Source organism: Mesoplodon mirus (assembly GCF_964341445.2).
Source record: "Mesoplodon mirus genome assembly, chromosome: 18".
Taxonomy (NCBI): domain Eukaryota; kingdom Metazoa; phylum Chordata; class Mammalia; order Artiodactyla; family Ziphiidae; genus Mesoplodon; species Mesoplodon mirus.
Window position 1 is genome coordinate 12,895,836 of NC_138994.1, and position 19,532 is coordinate 12,915,367.

A 19,532-nucleotide genomic window follows, 5' to 3' on the forward strand; every position below is an offset into this window, starting at 1 on the left:
CTTTGGGGGCACCCAGCTGCATCCTCTCAGCTTTAGAACATCTTAACGTCACAGCAGACCAGCAGTGACAGTAGGCATCCTTAGGGGAGGGCAGAGAAGAACACACCTCTGCCCTGGACGCCTCAGATGTCCATCTCCTCAAACGGAGGACAGGCAGTTGGAAGTTCCCAGGGCTTTAGGAGATGTGAGTCTGACAAAAATCATTCTCTCTGCAGGAGGAGCTGTGCCAGTCGATGGTCTGTCCACGGGACTGGCGCTCAGGAGGCTTGGAGACAGGGCACATCTCCTGAGCTTCCTGGTGGCACAACTCAGACAGAAGGTATGGCCGCCCTCTGATGCTAGACTGTGTAGGTCTTCCGACTGAAGGCACTCCTGGGGTGGCACTGAACCCCAGGAACCTGCTGTGGCCTCTCTGTGCCTCAGGTTCCGTGCAAGGAAGGGGTTGTTGTGAGGAGCAGCTGGTTCACCTCTCGTGTGTCCCTAGAAGGCACGCAGTGAGGACCTGGTAGATGAGAGAGGAGAGTCCGGGGCATGAGGGGCAGTGCTGGCCGTCGATGCGCAAGGCCCCGTCTCTGCCCTCCCAGGACGTGCTGGGCGAGTCCCGGGACCCGTGTTAAACCCAGGCACCAAGCTGTGGCAAGAACGTGTGCTCGTCATCACTGTCTGTGACTCTAGATGCCTTGGCCAGTGGCGACCCTTTCAGTCCCCTGGCCCTGCCTTCCTGGGGGACGGGTTGTCACCAGGTACTCGGCCGACCCACTGCTTCCTGGGAGGCAGGACAGCTGGGCAAACTCCAGTGCAGTCCCGCCCTGGCATGATGGTGCTGGTGTCACAAACTGTGCTTTATTGCTATGAATTCATGATCTCTCTCTCTTTTTTTTTTAGTGTTTTACATTAAATTCTGGTAAAATATATATAACATAAAGTTTACCGTTTTTGTGTGTACAATTCAGTGACGTTAAGTACATTCACAGTATTCTGTAACCATCACCAGGGTCTGTTCCCAGAACTCTTTCATCATTTGAACAGAAACTCTGTCCCCATTAAACACTAACTCCCTGTTCCTCACCCCCAGCCCCTGGTAAACTCTACTCTTTCTGTCTCTATGGGCCTGAGTCCTTGGGGAGCCTCATATCCGTGGAATCATGCAGTAGTTGTCCTTCTGTGACTGGCTCATTTCACTCAGCATAATGTCCTCAACGTTCATGCATGTTGTAGCAGGTGTCAGAACTTCTTTCCTCTTAGTAACTGGAGAGTATCCCAGTATTTAGTGTACCCATTCATCTGCTGGACACGTGGGTTGCTTCCACTGTTTAGCTGCTGTGAATGTGGTGGACACATTCTACCGTGAATGTGGTCTGTCCAAGTCCCTGTTTCAGTTCTTCGGGGTATGCATGAAGGAGCAGAATTGCCGGGTCACAGGGTAATTCTATATTTAACTTTTTGAAGAGCCACTAATGTTTCCACAGAAGCTGCACACTTTCCACCCCCAGCAGGTGTACAAGGGTCCCTGTGTCTCACGTCCTCACCAGCATCGGCTGCTTTTTCTGTCTTTTTGACTCTAGCCGTTCTAGTGGGTGTGAGGTGGACCTGACCTGTGGTTTTGATTTGCATTTTCCTGATGAAAGATGATGTTGAGCATGTTTTCATGTGCTTATCGGTCATTTGTATGTCTTCTTTGGAGAAATGTCCATGAATATCCTCTGCCCATTTTTAGTCAGGTTGTTTATTGTCTTGTTGTTGAATTGTCAGAGCTATTTGTATGTTCTGGATACAAGTCTTTTGTCAGATATATGATTTTTTTTTTTTTTTTTTTTTTTTTTGCCACACGGCAGCATGTGGGATCTTAGTTCCCCGACCAGGGATCGAACCCGCTCCCCCTGCATTGGAAGCGCAGAGTCTTAACCACTGGACCGCCAGGGAAGTCCCCCAGATATAGGATTTGCGAACTTTCTCTCCTGTTCTCTAGCCTGTCTTTTCATGGTCTTGACGATGTCCCTGGGAACACAGTTCTTACTGCTGCTGCTGGTGTCACGCCACTCTGTCGCCTTGTGACGCTTCTTTCCCATGAGGCCGTTTTCATGCGCCCTTTCAAGTCCATAAGTACATAGGTTACACCGTCCTGCAGACTCTGCATCTTCCATGGAACAGAACACCTGGCTGGTGACAGACATTGCTTGGCGATGTCTCTCTTTTGTGGGGAGCAGGCAATGCCCAGAAATCAGATGCCTTGTCTTGGCTGAAAGTTCATCTTTGCTGTTGCAGTGGAGATGAACTGGACCACTTTTCTGTTCCTGGGATTACAGACTATGTCACATATGAGAGGAGGGGGTCTTCAGGTGCTTGCCCTTTCCCAGTTCTGCCCCACCATCGGGATGGTACATCCCCCCACATGCCAGAAACAGGAAATAAACATGTAAATAAGAGCTTTTAATCCTGTCTTGATAATGAGAGGTGGTTTGATTATCCTGAGGAAGAAAGTCTACCTTGAAGTGTTTTTTAGTTAACAGTGTACGTTTATCAAATGGTCACCTTTTTTAGTGTATGTGAATAAATAGAATAAAATATTCATTATGAATTCTTTGTAGGAGACCCTGGAATAGGAAGATATGTTATCTTCCTGAGAATAAAATTGGCAAGTTGAGGGTGTAGAGAGGTGTGTCTGTCTTTCTGCCTGTCCTTTTCCCCTCCTTATGTTGGGAGAGCAGACGTTGTCGAGAGAGGTAGCCGAAGGACGGGGCGGCCCTGGAGCTCTGGCCAGGACTCTACTCGGGCACCTCCTGGCCGCCCCGCAGCTGCCCCGGGTTGTTCGTGCAGCCAGGACTTCCCTTCCTGCCCCTTCCTACGCCTTCATCCACCTCTGCCTTTTGATAGGCTTGGGCCTTCCCACCCCTGCCCGCAGTTACGTGCCCTTTGTCTCCACCTGGGACTAGGGCCCAGGAAGAAGGTTTTAAGGCCCACTGTCCAGACACCGTGCAGGGACTCTCCCCAGCCAACCTTGGGTCCAGTGTAGGCTCTGCTGCAGGTGCCCGTATCCCCACTCTGGGGGCGACAAGTGGAGCCACCTGGAGCCTGGTTAGGTGGGACCGGAAGAGCAGCAGCTTGGCGGTAGGGCTGCAGGCTTGTGGGTGATGGAATTCGGCCAGAGGCTGACCGGCATGTGTCCTTCTGATCTTTCTGGACGTTCTGCCATCTACTGCTGCCCTTCTCTTGCTTCCCTGTCCTCCCTGCAGATGTGTTCCAGACCCCTTCCCAGAGCCGGCCGCCTTCCTAACATTGTCTGTAAAACGGCCTCCCAGGTGCTGCGGGAACCCCTGGACATGGACACCATCCAGCGAGAGCTTCCCCACGAGCTGGACCAGGTGCACCTGGAGGTTTTGCAGCTGCGGAAGCAGGTGGCTGAGATTGAGAAGCATCTCAGGTCAGCCCGGAAGGAAGGCAGGGGTGCTTCAGGCAGGCAGCAACCGCACACCTCAGACACCGAGGCTGTCGGGAGAGAGGTGGGTGCCCTGTGGGTGCTGTGCGTCCTGTGCGGGACTGGTCTGGGGTGCAGTCTTGGCCAGTGAGGGGCCCACCCACCCCGCCCCCCTCTTCTTCCTTGACTAGGCTGGCTCTGTCGGGGCTGCCAAGCCGCTCGTCCTCCAGGTCGCTGAGATCCCTTTAAAAGCATGTAGGGAGGCTGCACATGTGAAGAGGACTGTTCTGTGTCCTCTAACACAGGAGTCCTTGACTGTGTGCTTCAAGGGCCTGGCAAGTCCTGAAATGGATGTAACATGGTGGGTTTTCCTTCCAGAGGACCCTCAGGGATGGAGCCTGTGGTTCTCATGAGCTTCTCAGAGTGTTTGAGATGCTGTCCGGAACACGGGCCACCAGGCCACCTGGCGTCCTGGTCCTGGTCAGGCCCTTGGCACCCAGTTCCCCTCCAGTTCTGTGGCTGGGTTTAAGCCAACGTCCCAGGCCAGGGCAAGAGCTCTGAAGCAGCACGTTGTCCCCACATGTCTGCCAGACAGGCCACCTTCCTGCCTCCTGAGCACCGTGATGGAGATGCTGCAAAGAATGGGCTTTCTTCACAGGGCGTCATGTGACATGCCTCCCGAGACCTGTCAGCTACCTACGGTTATTTGCAGTCACAGATGGTGACCTGCAGTTACCTGTGATTACCTGCGGTGACCTGTGATTACCTGTGTTACCTGTGGTTGCACATGGTGACCTATTCATAAGCAGAAGGTTTTAAGGACAGTAAAATGATGTCTGGAAGGCATCAAGAGTCCTCAGGCAGAAGTAGCATCGATCATATGCCCCCCAGGGGTTCTCATCACATGGGCCAAGTTTTGAGAGTGATACTTAAGGACACAAGAGGGACCAGGCTCCAGGACCTACTCTCGGGGACTGTGAAGGACCTGGAATGGAGAAGATGCAACCCAGGACACTATCTGGCTTAAGGAACATGAGGGGGGCCAGCTGTGCCTTGGCAAGGGTGAACATAGGAGTGCCTGCAGAGGGAGATGGGCTGGTGAGGGGGAAGCTGAGGGAGCCTGCGCCCCGAGGGGGCACTAGAAGTGGGATACTGAACACTCTGTGCCATCGGTAGGTGGATGCTGTCCCCAAGAGCCCCAGACCTCCCCACAGTCCTGTAATCTAGGAGTTAAGTCCAGAGGCTCTGGGCCCAGCTGGGCAGCAAATGCCATTGGTGATGTGTCTGCTCTCCTGCCACGGCCATGGCTGTTCCAGGTGCTGCCAGGGGCTCACTGCAGCCCAGGGACCCTTGCAGCTCTCCTGTTAGCAGCCCTCGCATAACTCTGATCCCTTTGTTTAGAGTGAAGGGGGAAGAAACCATGCAAATGAGTGGAAATTAAAATCGAGGTATTTAATCCCTTGGCAGACAGCCTGGGAGCTGAAGCAACTTGAGGCCCAAGGCCGCTCTCCCAAGATGGGTGTTGAGTGAGCTCTCTGGGCCTTAGTTTCTGCATGGCTATCAGGGTCCCACCTCCTTCCAGGTCTAGGCATCCTGTGACCTTGGTGAGGTCACTCCCAGGGTGAGAAATTGGAGGCACAGGAAACCCTTTGCCCAGGGTAGGCCCACCCAGGCTGTGCTCGTAATTGCCCAGCTGTGTGTTGGGTGCCCAGAGAAGAGGATGTGGGCACCAGGCTTCTGAGGCTGGGGAAGAAGGTGGTCGGGAGGGCTAGGATGCCTCTGGGGCTCAGGTTGGGGTTGGAGTCACCACAGTAAACTCGTGGGGTACTTTAAAGAGAGAGGTGTGCACATGTGCCGGCTCTGTCCACCAAGAACCAAGGGGCAGTGGCTCCCCAGGGTGGGTGAGCGCACCCAGTGCCTCGGTCGCATTCCCGAACTTCCTGCTCTGCTGAGAGGAACCAGGGTAAGTGGCCAATTCCAGCACAGAGACATGACAGGGATGCAGGAGCCAGCATAAAGGGCTCCCACTGACCAGATCCAGGCCAGTCAATCATGAAGTCAGGCTTATCATCTACCTACTAAAACAGGGAGTCGCATTCACTCTGATGCAAATAAACTGACAAGGAAAGGAAGGAGAGAGGAAAACTCTTCCTTATTTAGAACATCAACCAAGGACATGAAGGGAGTGACACAACCGGGGGGTTGTCATCAGATGCTGAAATTCTGGACAAGCTGTTTATGTGGAATCTCCCCAGAAGTTCTTCTTACTGGAAAGGGAAAACAGTAACTTTCTGGTGCTGCAGCCTGTGGACACCACTTCCGAGAGATCAGCTCCCATTGCCAACACTGGGACAGACGGACATCACGAGCCTCCGGACAGGAGAGGGACACAGCCTCGCTCCTGACTCCAAGCACAAGACCTCCTGACTCCAAGGACAGACCCAGACCGAGAGGCACTAAACCCACAGCTTGTCCTGTTGAGAACATTCTGCTGGGGACTTAGGGGACCCAGGATGCAGAAGCCATGCAGGATCCTGGACCCCAGGCAGGAGAAACAGGCCATAAGGGACATCCTCTGGGCAGCTAATGGAGGTTCCTGTGGACTGTGTGTTAGGTCATAATGCCACGTCCCTGTGAAATTTCTGGTTCTAATAACTGGTTATTAAGAGAATGTCCTTGTTTTCAGAAAGTACAAGCTGAAGTATAGGGGCATAAAGGGGTGCGATGTCTCCAACTCACCCTCAGATGGTTCAGAGAGAGATGTGTGTGGAGAGGGGAGGAACCACCAGCAGTGAGACGGGGGTGTGGGCCTCAGGCCATCCCTGCAGCTGCTCTGTGGGGGTGGGACCCTGCCACACAAAAGCCAGCACCCCAGCCTAGAAGGGACCTGCAGACCCTGGAGCTCCCGCAGTCACGGGAGACCCTGTGGGGCAGGTGGCTGCATTGTCACACTTCCACGGTTCTCGGCTCACCCAGGCCCCTCCCTCCTGCCGGCTGCCCTGCCCAGGCCCCACACAGACCGATGCTGGGTTTCCCCAGGCCTCCCCACCGGGCACCTCGGACCGCTGGGGGGCAGTGTTGGCCAGCGATCCCTCTGGCTCTGCCTGGAAGCTTGGGAACCTGCCCTGAGGGAGCCCGCGCTGCCTCTCCCTGGGCCTCAGCCTCCCCGAAGGGCTTCTTTAAGGAGCCCAGGCACTCCCTTCCCTTGGGAACAGAGTCATCATTAGGATGCCTCAAGCTTTCCCTCTGCTGCGTGGATGTTTCCCTTCTGGCCAGGATGCTGGGACCTGCACCAGAGCAGGGGAGGGCAGGTGGATGGGGCCGTCACGGGGTGGGACCTTGGGCCCTGAACGCAGCAGTGCAGAAGCTCCTGGGCATCTCAGGTCATTATTAGCATTGTGTCATTGTGGGGTGAGACTTTAGAGTCATCAAAATAAGCTTCATCTTACCAGGAACTGAGCTTAAGAGAGGTGGGGCCCAGCTGCAGCACCCGCTCATCGCGTGCAGTCACTGTGTGGCAAGAATGTGGGCCACTCAAGATCAGGACTCCCCATCCCCGAGCCCAGTCACGCCTGAGGTCACGCCTCGGGCAGCGTGTTCCTCAGCTCAGGCCAGGGGCCATCTTTGCAGGGTGGGGTCCTGCTTTTGAAGAGATTTTTAAATCTCTGAGTTTTGCACAGTCTCTGTTTTCAGGGTTGTTCTTTCCTTAAAATAACACAAGAGAACCCCACAGCATATCCTTGCAGAGGACAAAGCCTGGAGAAAGAGTGGCTGGGCCAGTCCCCCAATCCCAGGGCTACATCCCTGGAGGTTGTGTACCTTTCCCAATGGGTCGGGTCAGCCGCCTGGGGCCTGTGCAGCCCTGTGTGTGAATCCACGCTACAGGTCTCCAAGACACAGCCCCCCACCGGCCCTGGTCCCGTACACTGGAGAGACCCCGAGCCGGGGCTGCAGGGCGGAGGCCTTTCTCTGACGGTCCCTTTACCGTATCACCTCCACATCCCACTTCATGCCAATACGACAGGCATGTGCTGGAGGCACCGGTGTGCAATCACCGTAGCTCCCAGGCCACAGGAAGGCACAGGTGCTTGCCAGCCCTGGAAAGGCACACCAAGAAATAGGGCCAGGACAGGGCGTGCTGGTCTTTTCCAGGGATGTAGAGCAGATTCCTTGTTCTGGCGCCAGCTCAAGTGGCTGGGACGGCACAATGCGGTTTTTCATAGGTGTCAGGAGCAACCATGCCTAAGTAGGCCACCTGCTTCCTTTGGGGCCTTGGATGCCACTGACTCCTCCTGGGCCCCTGCCTGGCACAGAGGCAGCCACACACATTCTCCTTTTTCCCTTTCTCCTTTCCCCACACCCACCCCATTCCAAATACCCCTCTGGGTGGGACCACACATCTGTGTAGGAGCCACACGGTTGGACCATGAGTCCAGACTGGGATAGTGGTAGGATGTAGGGCCGCGTGGTGCTGCCCGAGCAACGGGGTTCAGACCTCGGGTGTTGGCCCAAGGCAGCCTCCAGGCCCAGAAGCCGAGGCCCCAGGAGGCCACTGCTCCCTCCCTTGGCCTCCTTTGCTTTCTCTCTGGCACCTTCATCAGGGTCAGGATGGTGGGAAACCTGGGCCGGCCTACAGGTGGTGGAGTGGAGTCTGAATGGCAGGTAGAGAAATGACTGAGGCGGGAGTATGGAGCCAGAGAGGAGGCAGGGAAGGCAAGGAACTGAGTGAATGAGGGCAGGGGAGGCGTTGGAGAAGGGCCCCGGGCAGGGGGGCCCAGCAGTGCAGACATGCAGGGCAAGGGGAAGAGAGTAATGGAGGCTGGGTTCCCGTCCCAGGCCACCTTTTGGGTCTCTGCCAGCCCCCTTCCACACCAGGCGGGCAGCAGGCACCCAGCCTGTGACCATGGGGCCCTCAGAGGGGGTCCGATCACATGTGTAGCCCTCCTGGGTCCCGGGGGCACCTTTGGAGGGAGCCCAGGCCTGGGTGCCAGCTGGCTCCTCACTGTTGTCACTGGAAAGACAAAGGCATCGGGACAGGGCACAGAGTCACCAAGCGCAGGCAGGCCTTGGCCTGGGAGCCTCGAGGGCCTTCATTCAGAGCCCACCCCCAGCCCAACCCCGCCCCCCTGAGAGAGAAGGCGGGCATGGATGCATCATGTTGGAGGGACGTCACCCAGCGATGTGGGTTCTGGGACAGTCGTTCGGGCGGTGGTGCCCACCGTCTGCGCCCTCACTCCCACTTCCCGTTCCCCTCCAGGACTCATCTGATGGCCTCTGCTGTGCGGGTTTGTTCACAGGGTCCGGCACGTGGAGGACCCGCAGGGACCGAGGACCAGGAGACACAGCCCCCTCAGGCCCTGTCTGTGCCCCGACTCCAGAGGAAGCTCAAGGAGGCAGCCAGGAAAATCCTGCGGCTGCGCCTGGAGAAGGAGCAGCTCCTGGAGCTGGGGAACCGGCTGCGTGCGGAGCTGGGCCACCTCACTGGTGGGTCACCCCCTCCCTCCCCGGCCCAGCATCGCCTGCGCCGTGTGGTTGGGGATGCTGGCAACAGAAGAGCCGCGGTGGGGGGACCGGAAGAGGGCCAGAGGGAGGAGGGCCGGCCAGGCTGGCGGGGTGGCGGGTGTGGGGTTCAGAAGGGAGAACAGAGCCGCCCTGTGGAGCGGCCAGGTCAGGAGTCAGGCACAGAGCTCGGCTTCATCTCTGCAGTGGGAGTTCCGTGAACCCACTCCTCTGGCAGCATCTGTGAGAAAAATACCGCAGGTTAGCAAAGCAGCTGGTGTTTCTATGCGGCTTTGTGGTGACGGCAAAGGCTGCCGGGTTCCCAGGCCGGCTCGGGCCTCGGCTTCCTTGGGATAAAGGCGACAGTGTGTGCGGTGCAGCCGAGGCCGGGGCTGTGGGCCACAGACACACAAGCTGCCCGTTGGGGTCTTGGGTGCTGGTTCCTGAGAAAGGGGCCCGTGGAACCCACCAGAGCCACCATACATTGGGCCTCTCCTGGCGCCTTGGCACCGTCCGGTTCTCACGAGCACCCCCGGGTCACCCAGCCTGGCTGAGTGGCGCTCGCGCTGCCTCTGCCTTAAGCCCCTCGGTTTTCCTGCAGCCGGGGCACAGGCCGCTTTCTCACAGCTTACCCCTCAACTCTGTGGCTTCTGCTTGTCTGTCCTTTTCCAGCAAGAGCTTGGAGTCACTGTGATGATCCCAGAGTCTGGGAGCTTTGGGATTCTACCCTGTTGTCGACTTGAACCTAAGCCATCCCCTCTCTCCATGACAGCTCACCTTTTGAGGAGCAAGGCCCCGGGCTTGTGTTTCCTATTGGAAGCAGGGCACCCCAGTGTGCTTCTAAGGAGCTCGGAGCCATGGGGTGTCTGCAAAATGCTTCCTCTTGGCTAACTAGAGTCTTGGCTTCCCTCAAGGGTCCTCCTCACCCCCCAGCACTGCAGTGCCCAGAAAGCACTTCCCACTGAAGGGGAAGGAGTTTGGGCGGAACATCCATCCCCGGTCTCTTCCTAGCACTGAGCTGTGTGTACGATAATGGTAGCTTTTAATACATTGATATTTAGCCTCCTGAAATTACCGAGTGATTGGAAGTGGGACTTGGGAGAACCTAGGAAACAGCAGAGCTAAGGGGAGAGGGTGCAAGAGACCCTAGAAAATCTGAGGAGGAGCAGACAGGTCACTTGTGTTTTCAACAGACATCTTGCTGAGTGGCTGCTGTGTGCCAGGCACCTGAGATGCAGAGGTAAACCAAACCTTACTATAGAATTAGCCCCTGTCATATTTTGAGACTGCTGTAAACATCCGCCTTTGCACGTAGGGGACTTGGGAGAGACTTACCTCAGAGGCTTTGTCCTTCTAAGAACCCACCCCCGAAAGAAGAAGGGTGAGCAGCACTCAGTGTATTTCTAGATACCATCAGTGTGCAAACAGCAGGAGTGGGCGTCCTTCGCAGGGAACTGGCTCCCTCTCTCAGGACCCGCTTGATGAAGCCCTCCTTCTGTTCGGTCCTCCTTCTGTTTCACAGGTCGAGGGGGAAAGATTGGCTTTACTTGTTCCTCAGGGGCACTTCTAGACCATCTTCTGCCAAGTTCACTGAAAACCCCAGTTCTTTTAAAGGCCCTGCCAACTACTCGTGCTCCCCTCTGCGCACCCCTGTCATTTTACGGCCTTCAGCACTTAGGGCTCCATTTCTTTTTTTTTTTTTTTTTTTTTTTGCGGTACGCGGGCCTCTCACTGTTGTGGCCTCTCCCGTTGCAGAGCACAGGCTCCGGACGCGCAGGCTCAGCGGCCATGGCTCACGGGCCCAGCTGCTCCGCGGCATGCGGGATCCTCCCAGACTGGGGCACGAACCCATGTCCCCTGCATCGGCAGGCGGACTCTCAAACACTGCGCCACCAGGGAAGCCCCAGGGCTCCATTTCTTAATCCTACCCCATTCCCTCCCACATCTGAACCTTCCTGCCCCTTAACCTTGGCCTCCGTGCCAAGCCCTGCCACTGCCAGGGTTCCCTCTCCCAGCCCTTGAGGCCCCAGACCTTTTTGATCACAGCCATGCCTCCCTCTCCCTCTGACCTTTTATTCCAGTGAACTTGTCTTTCCTCCTCATTGTGGCTTCCTGTAATCAGTTGGCCTCATGGCCAAATATTTGAGTCATCCACCACCCACCCATCACTCATCCATCACCCATCCATCCAGTAGAGGAGCCCCTGATCGGTGCAGACCCTCCATCACCAGGCCCAAATCTGAGTGAACTCCTCTCCCCAGGCCTGCTCCCTGTGCCTCCCAGTGTCAGAGAAAGCCGCAAATCCCTCGTGACCAAGTTTGCAGCCTTCTCTGAAAGTTGGAGTGATCTCAGCAGTAGAACTTTCCATGCCTGGTGTTTTCATTAGTGGTAGACTTTTAACTACCTTTCATTTTCTTCTCTGGTGATTTGTCTGTATGGATTTTCTGCCTCCTCTTGGATCAATTTTGGACGTTTACATTTTGCTGGAAATCTATCCAGAGTTCCTAGCCTTTAAAGTACTACCGTAGAGTGGCACATAGTGGCCCACAACTCTCTACTTTCTTCTGCATCTGTGCTTGTTACCTCCTTCCTTTTCTAAGACTTCCATATGTGCAGCCCCAACTGCCCTTCGCCCATTGGCTATGCACACGTTGACTCAGTGCATCTTTGCAACAATCCCAAGCATGAGGAAGGCTCCCCTTAAAAAGTTTAAAACCACATAGACATGGAAAAGTCAAAAATCAACAGATTTGATGTCATTACATCTTTTTTTTAAATTTATTTTTTATTTTTTTGGCTGTGTTGGGTCTTCATTGCTGTGCACGGGCTTTCTCTAGTTGCAGCGAGCGGGGGCTGCTCTTCGTTGCGGTGCACGGGCTTCTCATTGCAGTGGCTTCTCTTGTTGCGGAGCACAGACTCTAGGCGTGCGGGTTTCAGTAGTTGTGGCACGTGGGCTCAGTAGTTGTGTCTCACAGGCTCTAGAGTGCAGGCTCAGTAGTTGTGGGGCACGGGCTTAGTTGCTCCGTGGCATGTGGGATGTTCCTGGGCCAGGGCTCAAACCTGTGTCCCCTGCATTGGCAGGTGGATTCTTAACCACTGTGTCACCAGGGAAGTCCCTCATTACATCTTAGTATATCTCTAAGGAAAAGACATCGCAAGCAAAGATAAAAGACAAATAACAGACTGGGGAAATGTTTGCAACATACCTGACAGGTAAAAAGAATCAGTACCCAAAATGGGCATCTGCAGATCCCAGGCAAAATGCTGGATGGCACGTCCAGGAGAAAATCCACAGAACTGACAAGGGTATGGACACCACGCCCCTCTGCAAGAGTCTGAGGAGGGCAAGTAAGTCAGCATCAAGTTCACACCCAGACTAAAAAGTCCACCCTCATTGTCCAGGAGAGTGTGGAGGACACCTGGCCTCCGTGGGAACCTTCCCTGGTGAAGCCTTTTTGGAGGGCAGTTTGGCTGCATCTCTCAAATTTTTTAATGTTCATACCCTTTGAATAAGCTACTCTTGCCCTAGAGATCCTTTTAAAAGATTTTCTCACAGATCTGAAAAAGATGTACATACAGGGATATTTTTGACAGCGTTTTTATTACAGTAGGAAAGTAATTGGGAAGGTCCAGGTGTTCATCCGTGGGACATCGGAGTTGGAACTTGGATGCTGCTCAGCCCTCAAGAGAACAAAGGGGCGCCCGCATCCCCACCAGGCGCCGTCTCCGCACAGCGCTTCTCAAACAAGAGGGACAGACAGCCCGCTTTCCCCATTCAGCTCCAGTCCACTGTGGATGATTCTTTTGCCAAGTACAATACAAATGTGGCCCTTCCAAATTACTTCAAAGCCCCTGACGTCCTAACGCGTATTCTCACTTTGTGTCCTTTCCTCGCGTGCCTGGACACCGTAAGGGCCAGCTCAGCCTACTGACCACACACTGTGTGTGCCGGCCCAGGCGCACCAGCCTGTGAGAGGCCACCGAACAGTGTGCTCGGAGCCCCAGGTGAACGTACAAAGCGTGTGTGTGCACGCATGCACATACGGGGCAGACTGGAAGGAAGCCCATCCAGCGCTTTGAGGAGGACAGTGGAGTGAGAAGAGAGGGGTGAAGGGTTTGGGGTTTGCTCTGTGAACTTCTGTGTCACTGGTGGTTTGTAAGAATGTCCAGCACACTCCGTTGGTTCCCTTTTGGGAAGGCCACCCTCCCCCAACACCGTGCAATGGGAGGTTTCTACTCTCCCACATAGGGAGATAGCAAAGGCTGTGAGCAAGACTGGTCTGTCTGCATTTTTTTACAAAGATGATTTACCCGGGTCATCAATCATGTGACTGCGATCATTAAGTGGTACAGAATGACCAGCTGTGACAGAAGTATCTTATCATCACTTGACAATATTGAAAATGTGAGACGGTACAGCCAAGCAGAGCCACACTCAATCTGGCTTCCTCTGGTTTCAGCGCCACCAGGCAGGGTCGACCCCAGGGTACACCTGCCCCTGCCCCAAGGGCTTGTCCTCGCCTGTGTGCCTCTGGGAAGGGACCTCATCCCCGCAGGGAGCTAGCAGAGCAGCCCCCTCACTGGCCCTGGCTTCGTCCTGCATCCTCCGTGGCCTGGGGTCAGGCTCCTGTGCCAGCCACGTCCCTCCCTCTCAGGTCCGGGCCTTCGGATCCGCATTTACAGACAGGCAGACTCGCGTGGTTGGGCGTGTGGCCCAGAGCTGCCCAGGTGGCCCCTGATTCAGCCCTTCACTCCCCCACCTCTTCTCCAGGCGAGTGGGTGGGTGGCAGTGCTGGGGAGTCACCTGTCCCCAGGTGCCCCGTCCCCGTTTGCACTCCTGTCAGCCCAGCTCTGAGTACTCACCCCTCACTTCTGAGAGGCCATCACACCATCTGCTGTGGGTGAGGCCAAGACCATGATGGACGCCAGCACAGCCTGAGCAGGCCTGCACGGTGGAGGGCCAGAAAAGGGCAGGTCATGCAGCCAAACTGAGTGGACTTCAGCTTGGCCCACCTCTCTCCTACTTTGTTCTTCCTCCTGCTGCCAGTTCAGCTTTTGCCAGAAGTTGGAACTGCACATGATGTTTTCCTAATCTGTAGTCTACAGCTAGGATTCAGTGTTGGTTCTAAGGATCTTAACATCTAACAGTTTTGAAAGACTTTATTTTGGGGGGGGGTAGTTTTAGGTTCACAGCAAAACTGAGCAGAAGACACAGATTTCCATACACTCCCTGACCCCGCCCACGCACCCCTCCCTTGTAATCCACATCCACTCTACATGGTACATTTGTCGTAATCAGTGAAACTGCTTTGACACAGCATCACCCAGAGTCCGTAGTTTACATCAGGGTTCACCTTGGTGGTGTATGTTCTGTGGGTTTGGAGCCTCTGTGCTCCACCTGGTCATCCTCCCTCCCTCCTGACTTCTGACAGCCACTCATCTTTTCACTGTCTCCATTCTTTAGCCTTTTCCAGAATGTCATAGAGTTGGAATCACACAGTATATAGCCTTTGATAGCCAGCATTTCTTTTTTTAAAATTAATTTATTATTATTAATTTTTTGGGGGGGGCTGCGTTGGGTCTTTGTTGCTGCACGCGGGCTTTCTCTAGTTTCGATGAGCGGGGGCTACTCTTCGTTGCGGTGCGTGGGCTTCTCATTGTGGTGGCTACTCTTGTGGAGCACGGGCTCTAGGCGCACAGGCTTCAGTAGTTGTGGCACGTGGGCTCTAGAGCGCAGGCCCAGTAGTTGTGGCGCAAGGGTTTAGTTGCTCCACGGCATGTGGGATCTTCCCAGACCAGGGCTCAAACCCATGTCCCCTGCATTGGCAGGCAGATTCTTAACCACTGCACCACCAGGGAAGTACCATAGCCTGCACTTCTTAAAAGCTCTTTTTTTATTCTGATTATGAAAAGGCTGTTTGCTCACTATAAAAATATAAATGAATGCTGAGAAATTGTTAACTTATACTGGAAAGCACAAATTACTGACTAGAACTCATCCGCATTTTGGCGCCTGTCTGTCTGTCTGTTGGGGTGTGTGTTCACACTGTCACACGCACCCTCACGTTGGAACTCCACGTGGCCCCCGCCTCACTCTGCAGTCATTCCCTCGCTGGCCCCGCTGGGAGGAGACTGCACGCTGGAATCACATGTCTGTCCCGCGGCTCGGCAGTCATGCTGTAGCCAGCCTCTCAGGAGGGCATGGTCGTGCCCCCAGTCCGCCCCTACCCCCCACCAAAGCGCATCTCAGGCATTTTTACAACAGTAAAGTGCCTATTTGACCACAGCTTCACAGAAACTAAAAATTCATTAGAAAAAGGTTTTTGCCAATTTAGTTAGGTAAAAATAGTTCATTGTTTTAATTTGTATTTCTTTACATTTCTCTGTGTGTGTGTGTGTTTTGGCCATTTGTATCTCATTATCATGTAGTTTTCCTGCTGAATTTCTTTTGTCCCTTCCCCCAACTTTCTTCCTGCTGAATTTTTGGTTCATCTAGAAATGATGAGCCTGTGCTCTAGAGCCTGCGAGCCACAACTACTGAAGCCCGTGCGCCTAGAGCCTGCGCTCGGCAACAAGAGAAGCCACCACAATGAGAAGCCCACACACCGCAACGAAGAGTAGCCCCACTCGCTGCAACTAGAGAAAGCCTGCACGTAGCAAGGAAGACCCAACATAGCCAAAAATAAAAAAATAAAAAATGAAAAAGACAATACCCTGCTGTCTTCTGAGAAGCCAGCATTAGTACAAGCCCCTTCCTCGTGGGTGGCCTCCCTTTGCTCTCTGGCTGCTCTCAGATTTTTTCATCTAATCCATTTGTGCTCCTGTTTTACTATCCTGTGTCTACATGAGAGTTGCTCTGCTTTAATTTAACCTGCTCTGGAATCGGTATGTTTTTTAAATCTTAAGACTTGTGGTTGGTTGGGTTTGTTTGTTTTTTTTTTTTTCCATTCTTTAAAATTCTCAGCCATTTTTTTTTTTTTAATAAATTTATTTATTTATTTATTTATTTATTTTTCGCTGCGTTGGGTCTTTGTTGCTGCGCGTGGGCTTTCTCTAGTTGTGGCGAGTGGGGGCTACTCTTCGTTGTGGTGTGCGGGCTTCTCATTGCAGTGTCTTCTCTTTGTTGCAGCACACGGCCTCTAGGTGCACGGGCTTCGTTAGTTGTGGCACGGGGGCTCAGTAGTTATGACTGGTGGGCTCTAGAGCGCAGGCTCAGTAGTTGTGGCACACGGGCTTAGTTGCTCCGTGGCATGTGGGATCTTCCCAGACCACGGCTCGAACCCGTGTCTCCTGCATTGGCAGGTGGATTCTTAAGCACTGCGCCACCAGGGAAGTCCCCATTGTTTCTTTTTTTTTTTTTAACATCTTTATTGGAGTATAATTGCTTTACTATGGTGTGTTAGTTTCTGCTGTATAACAAAGTGAATCAGCTATACATTTACATACATCCCCATATCTCCTCCCTCTTGTGTCTCCCTCCCACCCTCTCTATCCCACCCCTCTAGGTGGTCACAAAGCACCGAGCTGATCTCCCTGTGCTATGCGGCTGCTTCCCACTAGCTATCTATTTTCATTTGGTAGTGTATGTATGTCCATGCCACTCTCTCACTTCGTCCCAGCTTACCCTTCCCCCTCCCCACGTCCTCAAGTCCATTCTCTACGTCTGCATCTTTATTCCTGTCCTGCTCCTAGGTTCTTCAGAACCATTTTTTTTTAAGATTCCATATATATGTGTTAGCATACGGTATTTTTTTTTCTCTTTCTGACTTACTTCACTCTGTATGACAGTCTCTTGGTCCATCCACCTCACTACAAATAATTCAATTTTGTTTCTTTTTATGGCTGAGTAATATTCCATTGTATATATGTGCCACATCTTCTTTATCCATTCACCCATTGTTTCTTTAAATACCACGTCTTCCTATTTCTTTCTAATCTCTTCTGGAGCATGTTAGATGTGTTTATTTACATTGTGTGTGTGTGTGTGTGTGTGTATGTTTTAAAATTTCTCTGCTACCTTCCAGGGGGTTTCCTCAAAGGTGACTGCTTGGAGCCAATGGGTAGATTCCTGTGTCTTTACCAGAAGTTTCCATTTCATCTTTATTCATTCTTTTCCTTGGGTTTATTTTATTGTTTTTTCCTTGATTTCTTAAACATTTATTTCATTCTTTCTTGTTTAGTAATTGCATTTTTTAATATATATAAATTTATTTATTTATTTATTTTTGGCTGCATTGGGTCTTCGTTGCTGTGTGTGGTCTTTCTCTAGTTGCGACGAGCGGGGGCTACTCTTCATTGTGGTGTGCGGGCTTCTCATTGCAGTGGCTTCTCTTGTTGCAGAGCACGGGCTCTAGGCGTATGGGCTTCAGTAGTTGTGGCATGCGGGCTCAGTAGTTGTGGCTCATGGGCTCTAGAGCGCAGGCTCAGTAGTTGTGGCTCACGGGCTTAGTTGCTCCGTGGCATGTGGGATCTTCTCGGACCAGGGCTCGAACCTGTGTCCCCTGCATTGGCAGGTGGATTCTTAACCACTGTGCCGTCAAGGAAGCCCAGTAATTACATTTTTTAAGGTGTGAATTTCCCATCTGAGTATCGCTTTGGCCATGTCTCAGGGATTTTGAGGGATAATATTATCAGGGTGATTAGTTGCCAGATGTTCTGCCCCTATGGGCTCAGATTTTCTATTTCACTCAAGTTCGATTAGGAGTGTTCACCTAAAACAAAAAAATGGCCAGTTATTTTTCCAGCAAAATGGGTTTATTTGGGAACAGCAAAGAATTGCCATTTAGGACATGCAGCTATGGTGAACCACATGTAAGTCCAGTAAAACAAGAGAGGAAACTTGGGTTTTCTCACAGGTGAGATAGGAGTACCACAGGAACTACTATAGGGGATAATGAGGCCATGAACCTCAAAGTCTTCTATTATGGACTTTATACCTTGAAGGGCTTTTTTACCTGGGGAGAGGTTTTGAGGCATCTATTTGAATCTTGATGGGAGGTGCACTGTGGATTTTGCCAATACCAGTTGGAGAGTTTGCCCATAAGGAGGGTGGTAGCTGATTCAATAGGGACAAATGATCAGTGTTTCCAGAATTAGTTCCAGAACTGTTGGAGACAGAGCAAATGAAAGATGTCAAAGGGTCATTTAGTTCACCTGGTTGGCTATGTTGATGGCGACTGTCAAATTTTAGAACTATTTCCCCCTTTTGGGAGAAAGAAGTTCAGGCATGATACTTTTCCAAGAAGTCTCAGCCTATTAAATGAATAGGGATGGAGGAGCTAAGGAGAAGAGGATGTGTATCTCTTAAAAGGTCTAAGCAAAAGTGAATAGGTTCAGAAACAGGACCCTGTTGAGGTTCATTAGAGATCCCCCACTATTTGGACCACTTTAGTATTTTGAGGCAGGGGCTCCTTTCTAGCAGTGGGGCTGAGCACGGAGAGTGTGGTCTGGTGTCTGTAAGGACAGAGAGAGATTCGTTCCCAATCTGGAGAGTGGTTTCTCCAAGCTGATTCAAGGAGAGGATTGGGAGAGCCTCTGTCCTTCCTTGGAGCCCCTCACTGGGAGTTAAGAGGATATTGGAGAGGCTGGTTAGAGGGCTGAAGAGGCCCGAAACGCTTAAGCTTGTAACAGTCTTTCCAGCGTCCTGACTCTTTACAGTAATAGCAGAAACTAGAAGGTTTTGGGTTTCGTTAAGGGGCCTTCATTTTCGGGAGTCGAAGATTAAGAATTTAGTGGTCTTTAGGTGACTCATCTAGGATTCGAGTGAGCTAATTTGCCAAGTTAACTAAATCTAGAGTGGACATAATTTCCCATTCCACCCTTGTCCTTTTAAAAGAGAAAAAGAGAAAGATCCTGGTGCAGCCCATTCATAAGCACGGAGATAAGGGGTATCTGAGTGGTTTCAACGTCTGAAGGAAGACCAGAATCTTCTTTAAAAACAGTGTGAAGTCAATTATAATAGTCATGAACAGGTTCATCAGATTTTTATGTGAAAACCTCAGTTTTATTCCCATCAACAGGCTTAGGAAAGACGACTGTAATTGCTGGTGGAGGTTTTCAGCGCGTTCTGACCTCTTGCCAGAAGCTAGGGGTTGGTTTTTCTAAATCCCCTCCAGGGTGTTTCCATCGAGCTGATTTCATCCAGTGTTTGGCTTGCCCCTCAAAAAGCATGTAAACTAACTGATATAAATCTGAGAAACCAGACTGGTAGGTTTGAGTAACTAAGCTAAATTCTCCAGCAAACCTACGGGGGCCCTCAGTTACTTTAGGAAAGTCTTTAACTGTGTCTGGCAATTCACCCTTCCTCAAGGTAACATAAGTAATCTGGGGTCTCTTTGGACCCTCAGAATATTTCACTTTAAAGGGCAGGTTCTCATAGGTTCAGAGGGTGGCAGAGCCTGAGACAAAGAAGCAGGGGTGGGAGGATGAACAAGATGACACCAGGGACAAAGAAGTCGGGGGAGTTGAGCATGAGACTTCAGAGCCATTTTGTCTTTCTTTCATTGTTTGTTTGCCTCAGTTAATGTAATTATTGTATTTGCAGGGAAGCAATTTTAAATTCCTGATAATGTTTGGAAGCCTCAAAATAGCAACCAAAAGAGGCACCCAGTTTAATTTT

General features: G+C 52.3%; 1 protein-coding gene across 1 annotated transcript in view; it reads left to right on the forward strand.

Annotated features, from left to right (window-relative positions):
- CCDC57 (coiled-coil domain containing 57) overlaps positions 1–19,532 on the forward strand; it is a 110,505-nt gene that overhangs the window by 48,751 nt on the left and 42,222 nt on the right. Inside the window, exons 13-15 of the mRNA XM_082602995.1 lie at positions 216–319; positions 3,300–3,500; positions 8,713–8,899. Coding sequence (XP_082459121.1) covers positions 216–319; positions 3,300–3,500; positions 8,713–8,899 — 492 coding nt within the window. The remainder of the gene's footprint in view (positions 1–215; positions 320–3,299; positions 3,501–8,712; positions 8,900–19,532) is intronic.